The sequence below is a fragment of the Leptonotus elevatus genome, chromosome 20 (genome assembly GCF_054856555.1).
Source record: "Leptonotus elevatus isolate MCC_2025b chromosome 20, RoL_Lele_1.0, whole genome shotgun sequence".
Taxonomy (NCBI): domain Eukaryota; kingdom Metazoa; phylum Chordata; class Actinopteri; order Syngnathiformes; family Syngnathidae; genus Leptonotus; species Leptonotus elevatus.
In genome coordinates, this window is record NC_141258.1 from 10,471,342 (window position 1) to 10,489,080 (window position 17,739).

Here is a 17,739-nt window from a genome sequence, read left to right on the forward strand (position 1 = left end):
TAAGACAAATCGTTAAGAATCAGCATTGCATTTACAAAGTTAGACATTTAATACAATGTTACAGGTATTTTTTTTTATTGTTGTTTCTGATATATTGAGTTTAAGTAAAATAGTGCTTCCCAACCTCTCAAGTAATTTTTTTCGAAGGGCTGATTTCAAGTTGAGTCATACTATTCTAAACAAAGTTTACTTTACTTCAATTTTTTTGACTACTCAGTTCATACACTTGACTGCCTAATTTGCACTGCTTAAATTTTTTTAAAGAACAAAGTGTTCCCTTAATTGTTTTGAAAATTAAAAGAACAAAGTGTTCTCTTAATTGTTTTTTAAGCAGTGTATTTGTGTTCACCTAAACAGGCCCACATTTTAAGATGAGAAATAACTTTTGGGAGTAAATTACAACGAAATCATGGGTTCGCCTATTTTGGTACGTTTTGTGAGATTTTTGTTTGGCGTTAGAACAAAAAAATAAACGCTTAAAAAAAAATACAATAAATTGTGTTCTATGTATGATTTTTCGTGTGAAAAAAATTGAAAATCGCCTTTGCAGAAGCCAAACGAACACTGTTCGAAATCAACGGCATTGTCCTCTTGAATGCAGCGTGTTGCAAACGTTTGCATAGTCGTCATTTCCGCTTCCGCTTCTTAGCAGCAACCGGTAACGCGCAGGCTCTCTTGAACGTCCCACCCTCGTCCGCATTGTGCAGCTGAGGAAACGTCGCAAGGTTCCGCCGACGTCGGTATGAAATGGCAGAAACTGCTTGTGTCACGGAAGCTCAAAGATTAGGTTACCCCCTAGCCACACATGTATACTGCCGGGACCCCGGCCTGTTAGTTTGAGGGCCACCCAAAGTGTCTCCGAGGAAGGATTTAAGCCTTGTTTTGTGTCCAAAACCCAGATTGTGTCTCCGGCGAGCAGCGAGCGAGCGAACGGCGACTGCGGGTCGATACTGTTGGAATTATCCGGAGAGGGGTGAGCTCGACGTCGGGTTATTTTTCACCTATGAAGCGTGTTAGCGGTGTTATTGTCAACAGTTGGGGCGTGGGGACGGCTACTGCCAAATTTGGGTCACGTTTGGGACCGTAAATAGGTGTTACAGCAGATAAGGACAGGTCTGGCCTAACTGGTACATGGCAACCAGGCATAGCAGCTACTGAAACATACTACTGTTTTTCTCTTTTGGTTGCATAGTAACCACAAAATATGAACATTTGTGTATAGAAACAATGTTGAACTAATGCTACGGACTCCCTACAAAGAGCTGTCCGTCAACAAATTTACACACTTTACACTCAATAGCCAAATTGCTTTAAAATGACCCATTTTGACATTTCATGTAGTGTAAACTGGATATAATTGATGTTAAATATTTCCAGTATAATTACCAGACTTTGTGTGCAAATTAAATGACCTCGCCGCATGACCTGCGAATTGCATTTGAATATCCATCCGCATTTGGCAGTTGCATAATGCAGCTTGATTCTTTTGCTGCAGTAATTTATAACAATGGATGGTTCACTCACTGACACTGTTTTTGCAAGTCAGTAATCTCTGTAGTTGCATTGCTCTGACGTACCATTGCTGCTACTTACACTCAAATTGGTCGTACTATCACTGAGATAATGTTTCTGTCACCTCAGCTCCACCCCTTGAACATTTAATGAATGCATATAAAGTAAGTTGTTTGATGTAGACGCCACATTGTTAATGCAAATGGCAGCCCAGATTGCAGCACATAGCTGCAATCTCGAGACACTCACCCAAGATTCCGGAATGCACCCATCATTCAATTTGAATTGATACATTCCACACATCATTTTTGCCAATACATGTACCTACATGCACCACAATGGTCCCTTTTCAAATCTTGATATCCTACCTTCAAAGTGTACGGTAAGTAGAGGTGTAACCTGTAGCGGGAAAGGTGTACATATCTTATTTTGACATAACTATCTGAATGACTTTTGCCTTTTTGACTGTATTTTTTTTTTTATATTGCAGTAGTGATCATGTTAAGTGTAGTTGTGCCCCGAGCTATTGATTTAGATAAGAGCACGGCTTGTTTACCAGTGGCAGCATTATCAACATGGCAGGACTTGTCTGCGTGGACTTTGACTAGTATTTGGCCCAATCAACAGTAAGAGCCCATCTGTTTAAAATTCAACAGTAAGAGCCCATCTGTTTAAAATTAATACATATTAGAACTAATTGTCCTACCATGTCTCAGTCTGGTTGTCAGAAACATCATTTAGGAAACGATGATGATGAAGGCTGCAAGGTTTTGCTTAGAAACTTGTAAAGCAACTGTAAAAATCTTCCTGCTGTACAAATATAGATAGATTGTTGTTGACCTCTGAGCCCCCACTTATGCCGTTTGGCCACCTAAATGGAAATTCATTCCGCCTATTATCATTCATTGATTTTCTTAAATGCCCGCTCCACTTGACACGCGTACAATTAGAATGTTTGAAAACGATTTAATGATGTGACACGTTTGACTTTGAACCTCATGGTTTGTGTGATGGACTCGTCAGAAAGGGTACCTGTGGGCTGCCTGGCCACTTTGCAGTCTGTTAGGAGGGAGTGGGGGGATGTTATGATAAGAGTTCAAAGAAAAGGAGGAGGCAAAAGCTGAGTAGGAAGTCGCAAGCAGGATTTAGAGGAGACAAACAAGATGGCATGCTGCAATTTTAACATGGACATACTTGACTGGATCAAATATTTGTTGTTTACAAAGATAACATGTTTGGTACCTAGATTTAGGAGTTTTTCGACATACACGCCGTCCCTCGGCTGATATGTTTTGGTCTTGAGTTTCGAGCTAAAATTGTAGTTATGGGCATTAAATGACGGCATAAGTTTACAACAAGCGGCAGATAGTGAACAATTCAAAACACAGTGCTCGCTTCAGGCTATTCATTACCTCTCCTAGTTGACGTTAAACAAAGAAAATTGCATGTTGTGTATTTAACTGAAGCACATAACCTACAAGAATGTGCTAGGTTAATGCTAACATAATGCAAAATGGTGCAAACGGCTTCATGAAACAAGAGAATTTGGGTATTTGTAAGCCTTTAAAAAAACAGACATTTGAATCCAAATCCTACTGAAACAAAAGTGGACAGATGACATAACAATAGTCACAGGCAAATATATATATTTTGTATACTCTGCAAAAAACGACTTTTGTATTTTTCGGACTATAAATAAGACTTATTTTCATAGTTTGGCTAGTCCTGCAAATTTATACTCGGTTGCCACATGTATACCTTAGAATTAGAGTTCGGACTGGAACCTAAAATCCTCATACCCTAAATTTTACCGTGACTTTCTGTGCGTTACCACGATCTTCTTTCCACTGTCGCCAATACAGTGATCCCTCACTACTTCGCGGTTCATTTATTGCGGATTCATTCTATCGCAGATTTTTATCTGGGTCCATTGATGCTGCTATTTTTGTCCCTTTTTGTAATATTTGAGTAAATAAAAACAGCTCTTTTCTTTTATTCGACACAATCGTTTTATTTTTAAAATTATTCTTAGCAAGTCAGTGTCCCATCACTGGTGAGAGATTTTTTAGAACAGACTACAATTGTTTAACCTCACCAGCCAGATTGATAATTGTGATTCACTCGTGGGAGTTCTTCACATAATCGATCTGGTACTTCACTAGGCAAACCTGTTCGGGAAAGGCGGGGCTTGCTGTACAATACTTCGAACTGATTGGACGGTGCGGCATCTTTGCACATTTTGTTTTGACCAATCAAGGCAACGGATGAACATCTCGTCTTAGGAAGGGGGAGGGGGTGGGGGCACGAACATCTTTACCAGATAAAAAAGCACGAAACTCCTCTCGCTGTTCATGTTCAACAAGGAAACGGTGAATAATTCTGCGAGAACATAATTCATTGCAGCATCCATTTGTCTGTTAGGCTTGTTTGTTTTCCCCCGCCATCGGCGCTTATTAATTTCGTCCTGCCTAAACAACGATCGGAAAAAGATCGGCTGCAAACGTATCAGCGGGAGCTGTACAAGATGTATTCTCCGGAGTTTGTGAACTCACAAATACCGCGAGAATTCATCTTGCTGGCAAGGTTAACAATTGTTACCCAGTACACACTGGCGCCGACACAGCAATGCCAATGTGTCCGGAGTACTCCAAAAGTTGGGTATTTGCCAAATGCCAAAAGACCGTAGAAGAACAAGTAGCAGTGATCATGCATTACTGCTGGTGGCCCCCTTCGTTATAATATGTTAAACAGGATAGCGATAACGCACCAAAAGTAGTTGTCAACTGTCAAAAGGAAGTAGAAGAAGGAAAGTCGTCATGGCAACGGATGTGGGACATAGCTATTTTAGCATGCGGCTTCCGTACACCAAAATGAGGATTTACAGCACCAAAAGGTGCAATAACCGTCCACTGGGTTCGGGCACTCCTTTTTGGTACACTCTGAATAACCAAAGGGCACATTTTTTTGCAACAATGCTCTGAGTTTCCGAATAGTCGGGAGTGAAGCAGTGCGCGCTCGGAATGTTTTTTCAAATGTGCAGGAATTTTGGGTGCGAGTCCAAGCTCTGCTGTTCTTGGTCTCGTTTTTGTAAACAACATTTCCCGCAAAAGTACAACTTCTACTCCGGAGCTACTTTGAGATTTCTGAATTTTCCTTATAGTGCATATAGGTTGTTTTGTTGCTGTACTGCAGCCAACTGGATTGTCCGTATGAAATTACCGAAGGCCAGTTTGGGAACAGACCAAAGAATTTGCCAATACTCACCCAATTCTGGTCCCAAGCTTGGATACAAATGGTCGGGTTGTCTCTTTTAGGCATAACAACTGTGCGAGCAAATCATGCAAGTGCGAGCCAAAAGTCGTACATGTGAAAGCACAGTTAATAGTCTGTCGTGAATTTGACCAAGGGGGACAAATACGGTAAAGCGAAAATACAATGGATGTTTGAAAGCTAATTGGCGCTGAAAGGAGGGTTGGTTGGTAGTCCCGGAAATGAAGATCAGCTCGAGTCATGGTCGGAGAAACATCCAGCTATCATAGTCTTGCCACTCTCTTCAGCACAATGATCCAAATCCCTCTAATGATTCTTCCCTTTCGGAGTCGGCATGAGCGCCAGCTTCCTGCTTCCACTCGTCCTCTGCCTATCCCATTGCGCCATTGTCTTGAGCTTTGCATGTAGTGCGTTCACAGCGCTGACATGCTTGTATGATGTTTCAAAGGCGACTGCTCGTCCTCATTTTCTTCCCACTTTCCTTTTCTTGACTTTCTGCCTGTATATGATTGAGTTTAAGAGCTTGATTTGCAATTGTAGGTCACACTGCTAAATGGTGTAATAACCGTAATTGACTTTACACATAATGGGAGCTCATACCATAAAACCAGTATTTTATATAGCACTTTGGCCGTTTCTTGGCTAGCAATTCAGCCCCCATCTATATATAATGTACGTGTAATAAATGAATAAACTGAAGGATCAATAAAAGCACATTTAAGATCAAGATTGTAAAATTCTATTATTCATATGACGATTTTCCTTTTTTTTTTTTTTAATTGTTTAAACTTGTTGACAATATAGAATTAAAGCTAATGTTCTTCCCTATTCAATTTTTCTTTTTGTTTTGTCTGCTCTCTGCAGGTGTTGAGTGTCATCCTCCACTTGGATGCTCAGCCGCAGTCCAAGGCAAAACCATGAACCGCAACAAGCGTGAAAAGGAATACTACAGTATAGATGTGGGCGACTCAACTTTTATGGTTTTAAAGCGCTACCAGAACCTCAGACCCATTGGATCCGGAGCACAAGGAATTGTCTGGTGAGTCACGTCAAATTTTTACTTTTTATTTTATTGGCGGTCTGACCTGGTTCTAAATTGATCCATAAAAAGGCGCTGACCATTATGAGTTGAGATAGACCGATATGTTTTTTTTCAGAGCCGATACCAATTATTAGTAGTCAAAGATGTCGATAACCGATATTTGGAGCCGATGTTCATTTTCACTAAATGGGAAAATATTGACTCAAAATGAGGCAGAGGTGGTACGATCCTGACTATGATGGGTGACTACCGATACCAGGTAACGGTATCTTATTTTAAGGTACCGGTACTCGCGGCGGTGACCTATACCATTATCGGCCGCCCCTCTGCAGCCATTTTACGATCAGGGACTAGAAATTATATGAATACAAAGTTGCCATTAATTTTTGCCATTAAAAAAAAAAAAAAAAACTACAATCATTAAAAATTCATCCACTAGCAGATATTAAATTGTAAAGGCCTATAAAGCACTGGGGAAAACCCTGCAGTATACTCAGTACAATTAGAAAGATACAATTCATTTATTTTGACAATAATGCGCATGTTTACGAATAAGACAGGATCCAGTAAAAATGTGAGCCATTGTGAATTTTAAACCTCTGAGCCACAAAGCACCCTTGATATGACTTTGCCATGAATTTGCCCATGCCTGACTCCTTTGCTTTGCATTTTCACTTCAGTTCGTCTTACGACCACAACTTGGAGAGGAACGTCGCCATCAAAAAGCTGAGCAGACCCTTTCAGAATCAAACGCATGCAAAACGAGCCTACAGAGAATTGGTGCTCATGAAATGTGTCAACCACAAGAATGTAAGTTTTTTTTTCTTTGTTTGACAGACTTTATTTCCATATAAATTCAAATACACCATATATTCAAATATATACGGGGGTGGGGGGGATCATTCCGCTGACACCTCACTCTTGCATTCCTAAAATGGTCTAAAATGCTTAATTAACAACGACTCACCGCTGATCAGAGGTTGGATGTCTCGTATTTATCACTCTGATTCCCGCACGCGGAAATGGAATCTCCTGCTGCTATTGATAATAGCTCAGGCAGCTGCAACCTTTCACATAAACCGCCAGCATTGTCAGGATTGTGGTGGCTGTCATGTCGTCATTTCATAACGCTTATCCGGCCAGTGCGGAGTAATAACCTCCTTTTTTATTTTGACAGATAATTGGTCTATTAAATGTATTCACACCACAGAAGACACTGGAGGAGTTCCAAGATGTGTGAGTATAACCCGGTTAATAGCTCGGCTCATTCATTGCACGCGTCTATTAATGCATTTGCTGACATTTATAGGCGCTTAGAGAGTTCCGATGAATCTCTAGTTGGCCTGTAAGACGTGTAAGAATTGACATTTTTCAGTCAAATTGAAAATCAGACGAAGATGGTGTGTGATGTTTGTTGTTCAATCCAAATTAGTGTGGAACACATTTCAATATGAAACAGTTCTTGACATATAAACAAACTACTAAGATGTGGAATGGAATGATTGAATATACCGCAGTGTCATGATCGTCCCGTTGGAGTGGAATTGTGCGCATGGCTCATCGTGCGTTTGTGTTTCTCGTTTCTGCCTGATTGGAGCTCAAAAGGAAGCTGAACAAATGGTGGTAGCTGGAGGGTTGCAGAATAAGTTCCAGGATGAAAGAGTAGCCCGCCATTTGTATGCGTCAAATTCAATTTCATTGCGTATGTGGATTCTGCACTTTTGTACTAAGTCAGTCGTTGACTTTTTAATGACCCGTTGCTTTTGTCTGCGACTTCTTCTGGACACAAATAATGAGCCTTGAAGTGAGAGATGCCGTTGGGATTCAATTAAAAATCTAAAAGCTCCTGACACCATTTTGTAAACGGTGACATAACAGCTGTCAGATAATATTTATGTCATCATTTATGACAATGCGAATGTGTCAGTTCTTAAATGCCATGGGATGCAAGTGTTATGTTTGTTGCAAAAATATCAATTTAACAAGGCTGTTAAGGTTCCATATAAGTGACTTTTTCCCCCCAGTTTAAAGAATTTTGTTTTAATGAATAGTCACAAAAAATATGAACGTCTGTGTATGTTTGGTGAACCCACCTGGATGTCTTTGTAGATATCTAGTTATGGAGTTGATGGACGCCAACCTCTGCCAGGTGATTCAGATGGAGCTGGACCACGAGAGGCTGTCCTACTTGCTCTACCAGATGCTGTGCGGAATCAAACACTTGCATGCGGCTGGAATCATTCATAGGGTCAGTTCACACACACACACTTGGATAAAAAAAATTTAAAAAAAATTACCTTTTGCTAAGAAATACCTGAGTTTTAAGTAGTTGCCATATACAAGTTGTTGGAACACACAGAAGAAGAAAAAAAATCCGCTTGTGACAAATGCATGTCAATCACCCGCATTGAAGAAGCAGCAAGAGAGCTTCTTGCTTTGCCAAGCAGAACTAATTGAGCCACAGGCAGAGAAAACCAGCCTCACTCACACACTGGCACGTCTTGGTTGGCACGCAAAGCCATGACTAGGTAAACAGATGCAACATGACTCATGGCCACACATTTGACGATGTAGTTCCTATTTTTAAGAACTTAAACGGGCTTATTCAAGATTCACTATACCATGGCTCAATGCTAACTGAGTAAGACCGACTTACATGTGATTAGATATTTAAAGCCGGGTATACGCGGATCATTAAAAAGCATGAAATGTCATAAAATGGATTTAGCTGAAATGAAGGCATTAAAATGGTATTAAAAAGACTATCCATCCATCTTTTGGAACATCTGCATTCAGTTTCATCTTAAAAACATACAAATGTAAAAAATGGAAATGAGTGTATATTCTTATGTTTTTGGGATGAAACGGAATGCAGGTATCCAGAAATCGTTAAAAAAAATGGCCATAAGTGTTTTTCACATAGCAGCGACAATATGCATATAGTGTGTGTGTGTGCGTGTGTGTGTGTGTGGGGGGGGGGGGGGGGGTTCTGGGGTGCGTGCGTGCGCGCGCAGTACAACGTTAGGGATTAAATAATTTTTCTGTTGCATTAAGAACGGAATTAAAGCCCATTAAATTATATTTGCTCATGCCTATTAAAACCCCGTAAAATAAATAAGCATTTAGTTTCACAATTTAAAACTGTTCACAGGTGTTAGTAAAAGTTTTCTGGTAGATTTCATCCAAATGCGTAAAGGATAAAGAGTGAGTTCTCAAACTTTTTGCTCTTACACTTTCAATCCTAAATGCAATGGCAGCAGAAAGTGCTATATTCTTCTTTTTCAACCCTAATCGGTTGTTTTCCCCAACAGGACCTGAAGCCAAGTAACATAGTGGTCAAGTCCGATTGCACACTAAAGATCCTGGACTTTGGCCTGGCCAGGACAGCTGCCACGGGGCTTCTCATGACGCCTTACGTGGTCACCCGTTACTACCGGGCCCCCGAAGTCATCCTGGGCATGGGCTACCAGGCGAACGGTGAGTGCTTGAAAGCGCCCAAAATTTATTTTTGGGGGGGGGGGGGTAGTGTTGTTTCCTTGTTCTTCCAATCTCGGTTAAGGGGGGCGTCTCTGTCCAGCAAGTGTTTGATGTTTTATGGGCCCTGTCCTGTTGTCATGCAGCCTGATTAGGACAAAGTTACAGTCTCTTCCCCGCGGCACAAATTCTCATAAAATACAGTTGGGATGCTTTCATTCCCTAATGGTTGAAAAGTAGGTAATGACAGCACAATCTGTGACAAAAATACACTCTGAAAAGGAAAAAAATATATGATTCAGGCTTCAATATCCTATATGGAGGTAATTGAAAGTATATAGATGCACATTGTAGGATTTAAAAAGATACCTTTTTGTTGTAATAGCAAATAAGATAACGTCTGTTTCAAGCTAGCATTGTGAGAAACCCAACAAATCTTTTGCTTCAGAATTCTTTTCAAGTGATTGTTTTCTTAGCCTTGACCAAAGTCGTTGAAGTAAATCTTCCCCTGCTGATATTTGTGTTGCTGGTTCTCTTCCCTCCCTTAACGCTGCACACTTGTAGTGGATATTTGGGCTGTGGGCTGCATTATGGCAGAAATGGTTCGCCACAAAATCCTTTTCCCAGGAAGGGATTGTATCCTTGAAGCGCTTGCAGCCTTTACTGAAACTACTCATGGAAGAAACGTCTGACATCCAGTTGTTTTGCCCTTTGACCTTTGTCCCCATTGGAGCTCCACAGTGCCTTCAACTGTAATCATCCATCTCTTCCTAAGAACTCCCGAGTGTCGACACTCCTGGATTTTATTAGCTAGATTATTTCCAAATGACTGATAAATAGTTTTTTGTTACAGTGCATGTGTTTCATTTTTATCTCACCACAACCCTCACATTTGCAAGCACATCACATACTTCCATCTTCTCATGTTTTTGCTTTTTTAAGTTCTTATGATTTCCGTCCTGCATGCTAATTTAGTGGTTGTCATTCCACTTTTCAGTTGATGTCTGGTCTGTTGGCTGCATCATGGCTGAAATGGTCCGGGGTAGTGTGTTGTTTCCTGGCACTGATCGTATCCTTACATTGAACCTCCATCCAAATGCCCCACCATGTCATCTTCTCTCCTCATTGTTCACATTTTTGCACGCAACAAGAAGTTTTTTATTCCATTACATCATTTTTGATCTGTTTTATTGACTTAGATTAGCCACCAGCTAAGGTTAACCTATTGACTGTGCTTAGCCAATAGGGGTGTGCCCAAAAATGTATTCTCATAATCGCGATCCTCATTTAGTATGATTCAGAATCGATTTAAAATGTCCCCAAATCGATTTTATTTCAATTATTTTTTTCCTGTCTTACCCTTGTTTGTGTGTGCCTTTTTATTGGGAGCGCTGTTCATGTTGTAAACGATTTGGCCACTTAGGGGCAGTGTGGTTCCACATGATCTGATACACTGTTGTAGCCACATTAGAGAGTAGAGTCACGACACAAGCTATTCCATCATAAATGGGTTTTTTTTTGCAGCGTAGGAAGAGCATATACCAGTGAGTAACGTTAAGATGCTTCTCTGTATACATTCTTGAAGTGTTTTGTATGACTAGTCATTCTTTTGAGTGATAAAAGTGCCGCGAGGAGTCACATGGAGTAGATCATGACGAAATCATTGGCAATCAAATCATTTTTGAATCAAAATTTGTTCAGAATCGAAAATTGATTTCCAAAAATCGGAATTGAATCGAATTGAGAGACAGTCAAAGATTGCCACCCCTATTAGCCAAAACCCCCACCCAGTTGTCTCCCAAAAAATACTGTCGACAGTGAGAATGCTTATATCATGCTAGCATCCTAAATGTGATGCACGCCAGCCACGTGTGTACGTGCGCGTTTGTTTACACTGCTGGTTAAGTTTCCTCACAGTTGCCAACTGAACTGTGAATCATTAACAATCCTCTCTCGCCATATTGGGGCCCAGTTCTTAACATCGTAACCTAAAGATATTGACCAGTGGAATAAGGTGATTGAGCAGTTGGGGACGCCGTCTCAGGAGTTCCTGATGAAGCTCAACCAATCGGTCAGGACCTACGTGGAGAACCGACCGCGCTACGCCGGCTACAGCTTCGAGAAGCTCTTCCCCGACGTTCTGTTTCCCGCAGACTCTGAACACAACAAACTGAAAGGTAAATCTGAGCTGCCTTTCTTTCTTTCTTTCTTGTCACACAAAATGTCAGTCTTATGATCGTTAAGGGTGTTATGCAGCAATATCTAAATGTGTTTGGACAGAAGAATGTTGTCCTCCGAGTTGACTTATTTTGCTCTTGATAGTTGAAGAGGCAACTGAAAGCTCACATCGCACACCCCCCCAAAAAAACACAAAAAAAGTTACATTTTCCACACCTCGCAAACTTGCGCAAGTGACAAGCCAGTGCCTCGGAATAAGCTGTTAATATGGAAGCTGACACTTCAGCAGCAAGTTGTTTACCGAGACACAATTTAACCTCAAGCGTGTCTTCATGAGGAAATGGAGAGAATATGACACGAACGTTCGCAGTAAGCGCTTGCAAAGCTGCTGCAGAGGATGGGGCGGGCGCATCTTCATTCCGTCCCTGTTAATAAAAGGATAGCAATATCGGATTTGACGTCTTGTGTTCCTTGTCAGGACCATTTAGGTTGTTTTATGATGGATCATTAGTTCCATAAGACACTGTGTGTTAATCGAGGCGGAAAACCATCTTCATATTTGCAGCATTATTGAGCAATATTGTGGGATGGATAATGGAGAAGATGCTGTAAGTTGCATTTTTAAGGTTTGGAAGCAATCACATTTAAATTGCTTAGAATTACGGTGATGTCGAAAAATAGGGCTGCTCGATTGTGAAGAAAATAGTCATCACGATTATTTTGGTAATAATTGAAATCCCGATTAAAATTATCATTAATTTTTTTGGTACAAAACAAGAAAAAATATTAAGACAAACACAATTCTTTGGTTTCTTTTGTATGAAACCAAATTTAATAGTTATTTAAAAATAAAAAAGGTGCAAATGTATGAATTTAAACAACTCAAAATTAGTATTAATAATCTTTATTGCATTTTTTTTTACCATTATGCTGATTTTGTAATTGTGGAGTGTAATAATTGACATTGTAATTGAATTTCAATGAAATGCACAGCCCTACCGAGAAAGTAACTTTTAAATCTACAATTTCACAATCCTTCAACACACAGCCATTAATGTCTAAACTACTGGCAACGAAAGTGAGTGCACCCCTAGGTGAAAATTTGAAGTCAAGCCAGTAACACCCTATAATGTAATAATTTCCTGAAAATGTAATCAAATTTGCACTTAACTCGAATCAAAAATGTAATAAAAGACAAGTTAATAATTTAACCAATAATGTAATAAAAAAACGGACTGATATTGTAATAATATTTTTACCCATTTTACTTTGTTGTTCATATTGTTTGTAATTTATTCCATTTTCAGGTGCGTCTTTTTTTCTCAGAACTTGGACAGATAATGTAATATGTCCATTTTCAGTCTTTTTTGTGTTTTGAGAATCTTAGCCTGTTATGTACATTCAAAGCAAATTTGAGTTTTAACATTTTGGTGTTAAATATTTCAGAGTCGATTTCAATCCCAAGGAGTTCATTTTTGGAGTTATTTGACAGTATAGATATAGATATCGTTGTATTTTTTAATATGTTTTTTTGTCTTCCAAAAATGTGTTGCCAGCAAGTCAAGCCAGAGACTTGCTGTCAAAGATGCTGGTCATAGATGCTTCCAAACGGATTTCCGTGGGCGAGGCCCTTCAGCACTCTTACATCAACGTGTGGTATGACCCCACTGAAGTGGAAGCAGTAAGTACTCACTCAAAAATACCCCCCCCCCCCCATTCTAAGTCATGTTGTCAGAGCGGGTTTGAAGTGCCATCAATCTTGTTTCAGCCGCCACCAGCCATCACAGACAAGCAGCTGGATGAGCGGGAGCACACGGTAGAGGAGTGGAAAGGTAGGAAACGTCCCGTCGGTGTCTCCTCTGCAGCGTGATTGGCTGCCGCCGAGGCTTAGCTGTCAGCGCGGCGTTTGTTATATAAGAGCATTTTCACAGTGTTATCCCTAACTGTTGCTTGTTTACCCACGTTGTCCTTCTGTGGGGGATTATGCTCAAATGTCGACATCTTCGCTTGGAGACAGACCCCCTTTTCCGAGGGAAAACTTGCTTCAAAGCGTGACTTTAAATGTTGCCGCTTCCGGAGGCAATGTGACTTGCAAAACACACTGATACGTGCATATGTGCGTGGGTGTGCTTTTCCCCCAACCTTTATTAACAACAATTTAAATCATTCACTCCCAGCCATTTGAAGCAACCCCCTTCGCTCCCGGCTGTTTTGCTGGATTTTTACTGATTTTGCAAGGCTCACAGAATATTGTCTTCTATTGCTATAAACACTTTCCAAAAGACAGATTATAGTCTCTTCTTTCATCAGGATTTAAAAAAAAATCTGATTCCTTGTTGCAGCAATTAGCATTAGAATATAGCTAAGTTTCAATGTTGCAATGTGGCCCTGGTTGATCTCTCATACCATCTGCTGGCCATTTTTTTCAATATCTACTATTGCTTCAACCGTACCATACCTTCTGTATGCTCTAGCATAAAAAAAAACATTTTTAAAAAACCTTATAAATACGTCTTTGGGCGCATGGTAATATTTAAAATATAACGTATTTATACATTTTTTGAGCAAATGAGTTAGAGGAAGCCACCCCCACATTTTCTTTACAATAAATAATTTGTTCCATGCAGCCTCACTTGTCTTAGCATTCTGATTAAAATTGTGTTACATGCTGTCGACGGAAAATGACATCTCAAGGGCTCAGGTAACAACCAATCACGGCTCAGCAGAAAACAGGCTAGCCGTGATTGGTTGTTACCTGAGCCCTGAGCAACTGTCATTTTCAGCTGACAGCAAGTGACAAAATGGCCACCCTCTGAGATGCTGATTGATTGTAAATACATTTAATTTTTCCTTGCAGAGTTGATATACAAGGAAGTGTTGGACTGGGAGGAAAGGACAAAAAATGGTGTCGTCAGAGGACAACCAGCGTCCATTGGTTAGTGTTGATGTACTTGATTTGTATTCATCAACTTTTGGGAGGTCATTCAGTTTTTGGGGGGGACTAAATTATTACTTTGGGGCCATCTTGTGGCTTCTTTGTGTAAGTAAATTGAATTTTTTTTCTGGTAACAAATTTGTGGCAAAGCTTCGGGTTCCCTATTGCTGTACACGAAGCACCCCTAGCTAGTTCTGACCCAGCGCTCTGTCCCCTCTTTCCCATAGCGCAGGTGCAACAATGAGCAGCGACCCCCCGCAGCAGCACCAGCACCCCCCCTCCACACGCTCCCCCGCCCACGTCGCCGACACGGGTGACGCGCCGGGCCGCGGCAGGTGAACATCTTGTAAAACCTCCTCTACTCGTTCCTCAAAAAAAAAAAAACGGATCTTTTTTTTTAATGTTCTTTTGAGTAAACGATCTCAAGGTAAGAGACAATTTTAACAATTTCACTACGACGTGGTTTGTAACCGCCCGACTTTGACGACCTAAATGTGTGTGGAAAGTCTGTAAACTCCGACAAGCTGTCCCGTAAACGTCCAATGACTTTGCACAGTTTTGACACTAGGGTAGTCGCTAGTTAATTGACACTCCCCTCGTCTGTCTTGAATCAAGGTTTTAGGAACGTTGTTTTGATTAAGGCGAATCGCCAAAGTGGAACGCAATTGGGTTTGTGGCGCTGTGTGGATTTTCCAATTTTCTCTAGAAGATGTATAGAAAATCATGTAAGTTAAAAAGCCAAAAACAAAAAACGTTTGCTGATGTCAGCCACGGGCGTATTTTCCCACAACATTGGCCCACTTTGGAGGTTCCGCTGAAAATGGATGAAGGGTGCGAAAATGGACCTATAGTAAGTGGAAGTGTTGCACGTGAGAATGTTCCCGCTGAGAGCTTTTCAGGATGTAGAACGCGATGACGTAAGGGATTTTTAAAAACATTATTTGGATGAGAAAGTGAAGGGGGGAAAAAACATCCCGTTATTAGTAACTTTTAATACTGTCGTGTGTTCATGATGTCCCTTGGGACGAAAAAGGAAGAAAAAAAAGTGAGAAGATTGCATGTTAAAACAGCAGTACACAAAAAATAGAAGAAAACAAATAACTCTTACTTTATGCAATAATGTTGTCCTTTGAAGTGTTTGTACTCAAGAGAAAAGTGCCTGTTGTACTGTAACAAGTCATTTGTGTTGTTTCAAAGGCATCTGGACAGTTAACAGTAATTCAGAACCACTACTGTACTGTGTGTGGCGGGGGAAAAAACAAGGGGGAAAAACTGCATTTGTATATTTTTCTACTTTTATTTTGACCCTGGAGGGACACCGTAGGTGATGATGTGTCTGAGGCAGGCAGTGTCACCAAGGTCTTTCATCAAAGTTTAACAACCGGCATTATAACGAGCCATTTGACTTTTTCCCAGCAGTAATATATAATAAGGAATGAGAGAGCGCTCCTATGATATTATTTAGCATAGAAATGAACTGATGCTGGAATAGTTTGCATAGCGAAACGAGTGAGGGTGTTTTCATGTGGAGGCGTGTCCACATCGATTATTTTCATTGTTCTATTGTTTGCAATTTTGGAAACGTGCAGTAAGCATGATTGAAAAAGATCGTCGTCTTCCCTAATATGTGCGTTATTTGCTGGGTTGGCGACGTGGTTAATTTCTGTTAAATATGTCAAGTACTACTGATGATGGCTCCTTTAAAAAAAAATCCAAAATCGGAACTTCACATTGGGTTGTACCAGCAAACTGAATATGTTGTGCGGTCTGCAATAATCTTTCAGAACAACCAAATAAAATTACAAAAATAACACATTTCTACATTGTTTTTAGCCCCTCAAAAATTACAGAATAAAATGCCAAAACATTTCATTTTGTATTTTTTGTGTACATTTTTAAAATCTACCCCCCAAAATACATTTTTAAATCAATTAAAACTGATAGTTTTTATTTTTGCCTATAAAAATATATACAGATGACGTACTTTATTTAGAATATAAAACCTAATTTATTTTAATAGTTCTGTTCAGAAAGTGCAACTATAAATCACAGGTGTTAATGAACTTAAGGCCCGGAGGTCACATCTGGCCCGCCACATGTTACCACTACGTTTAAAAATGTTGTGTAATATTCAAATATTGAGCCTGTTAATTTGGGGTTTTCATAAATTATTAAAATTGTGCAAAATAAACGTGAAATATTCCCTGAAATAAAATGGGTTTTCCACAAGATGACAGCATATCAATCAACTGTACATGGGTCAACCATGCAGCCATTATTAACTTCATGCTAATTATACCTTAGACAAGTTTCACTAATACAGAGTGATGGATTTCCGACAGAATTCCGTTCCTACGGTACTGATTTTACTCAAATTTATACTTGAGTTGTAAAGACGCGTAGCCAATCAATAACCTACAATGATAATCCCTTAACTGTATCCTGTGGTAAGTAATGTAGTAGCTTAGTTAACTGTCTGCAGTGAACTCAACTAGTTACTAAATTAAAAGTACTTTGGACCTCAAGCAGTTTGGATGGTGCAATCCAAATTGAAGTTCGCATTTCCGACGTGCTGTAACAGCTTTGCTCTTTTTGTCCTTTTGCGCATTTTTTTTTACGACCCCTAACTGAAAACAATATTATTTTCAATGTGCTCTTAATTTTCGCCCCGTTGACTTTTAGTTCAAATCTTTTCGGCGTCTGCTTTCTCCGAATCACTTATCTGTCAGCTTTGATGAACTACCTCACGCTGAATTTCTGCCACTTCTTGCGTCGTCGTCGCTCGCCTGCATGACAAGACGTGAATAACAGATTCCATTATTATTTATTTATTTGACTGAGGGGGGTTGGGGGGGGGGGAAGTGTCGCTTTCCACAGATTTTGTACATAATGTAAAGTTCACCTACCATTGAGAAGAGAGTCCTATGTATTTTCTTTGTTTTCAAACTTCAATGTGTAATACCTTCAACGTCGCCGGAAGGTAATCAGAAGTGTTGGTACTGTCAATCCACTTTTTTTTTTTTTTTTGGTATGAATAAAATCATTTCAAGTTTTCAGCCTTACCCGCCTGACAGATTTTAGGTTGCTGTAAGACCAATAATGCTAATAATAATTATTATATCACATGTATGGTGCTGGTTTGGACATATTTGCGAGTGACTCCAGCCAACAAAGCAAAGTAGTTCCAAAAATTCCCAAGTAGAAAAAAAAAATGCACTGGGATCTCATGATGCCTCCTCTTTAACTCAATACAAAGGAAGAACAAAATGTGTACTATGAATAAAAGAATACACTTTGGTTATTGGTTACGTCGTCGTCTTTCCACACG

The 17,739-nt window shown here is 40.0% G+C and overlaps 1 protein-coding gene across 4 annotated transcripts; it reads left to right on the forward strand.

The window, feature by feature from the left end:
• Positions 1 to 670: 670 nt before the first annotated feature.
• On the forward strand, positions 671 to 17,708 carry mapk8b (mitogen-activated protein kinase 8b). 4 transcript variants are annotated; one of them, XM_086065063.1, is made up of 12 exons: positions 674 to 973; positions 5,647 to 5,821; positions 6,505 to 6,634; positions 7,002 to 7,060; positions 7,934 to 8,072; positions 9,136 to 9,301; positions 9,863 to 9,934; positions 11,293 to 11,475; positions 13,033 to 13,157; positions 13,245 to 13,308; positions 14,334 to 14,411; positions 14,644 to 17,708. In XM_086065063.1, exons 2-12 carry the CDS (start codon positions 5,700 to 5,702, stop codon positions 14,748 to 14,750), a joined length of 1,245 nt encoding a protein of 414 aa, XP_085921189.1. In that variant the 5' UTR covers positions 674 to 973; positions 5,647 to 5,699; the 3' UTR covers positions 14,751 to 17,708. The 4 variants fall into 4 exon arrangements, with proteins under 4 accessions (XP_085921187.1, XP_085921190.1, XP_085921189.1 ...); XM_086065062.1 differs by lacking the exon at positions 9,863 to 9,934 and adding an exon at positions 10,296 to 10,367; XM_086065061.1 differs by lacking the exon at positions 9,863 to 9,934 and adding an exon at positions 10,296 to 10,367 and having other exon boundaries at positions 671 to 973; positions 13,033 to 13,308.
• Positions 17,709 to 17,739: the final 31 nt, after the last annotated feature.

What these genes read in the sequence shown, in the direction of transcription:
- mapk8b (XM_086065061.1), top strand. Translation starts at nt 5,700, where the DNA reads ATGAACCGCAACAAGCGTGAAAAGGAATACTACAGTATAGATGTGGGC. An exon ending in CGGCTGGAATCATTCATAGG is followed by an intron (nt 8,073 to 9,135) that starts GTCAGTTCACAC and finishes TTTCCCCAACAG; the next exon opens with GACCTGAAGCCAAGTAACAT. An exon ending in GTTGTTTCCTGGCACTGATC is followed by an intron (nt 10,368 to 11,292) that starts GTATCCTTACAT and finishes CGTAACCTAAAG; the next exon opens with ATATTGACCAGTGGAATAAG.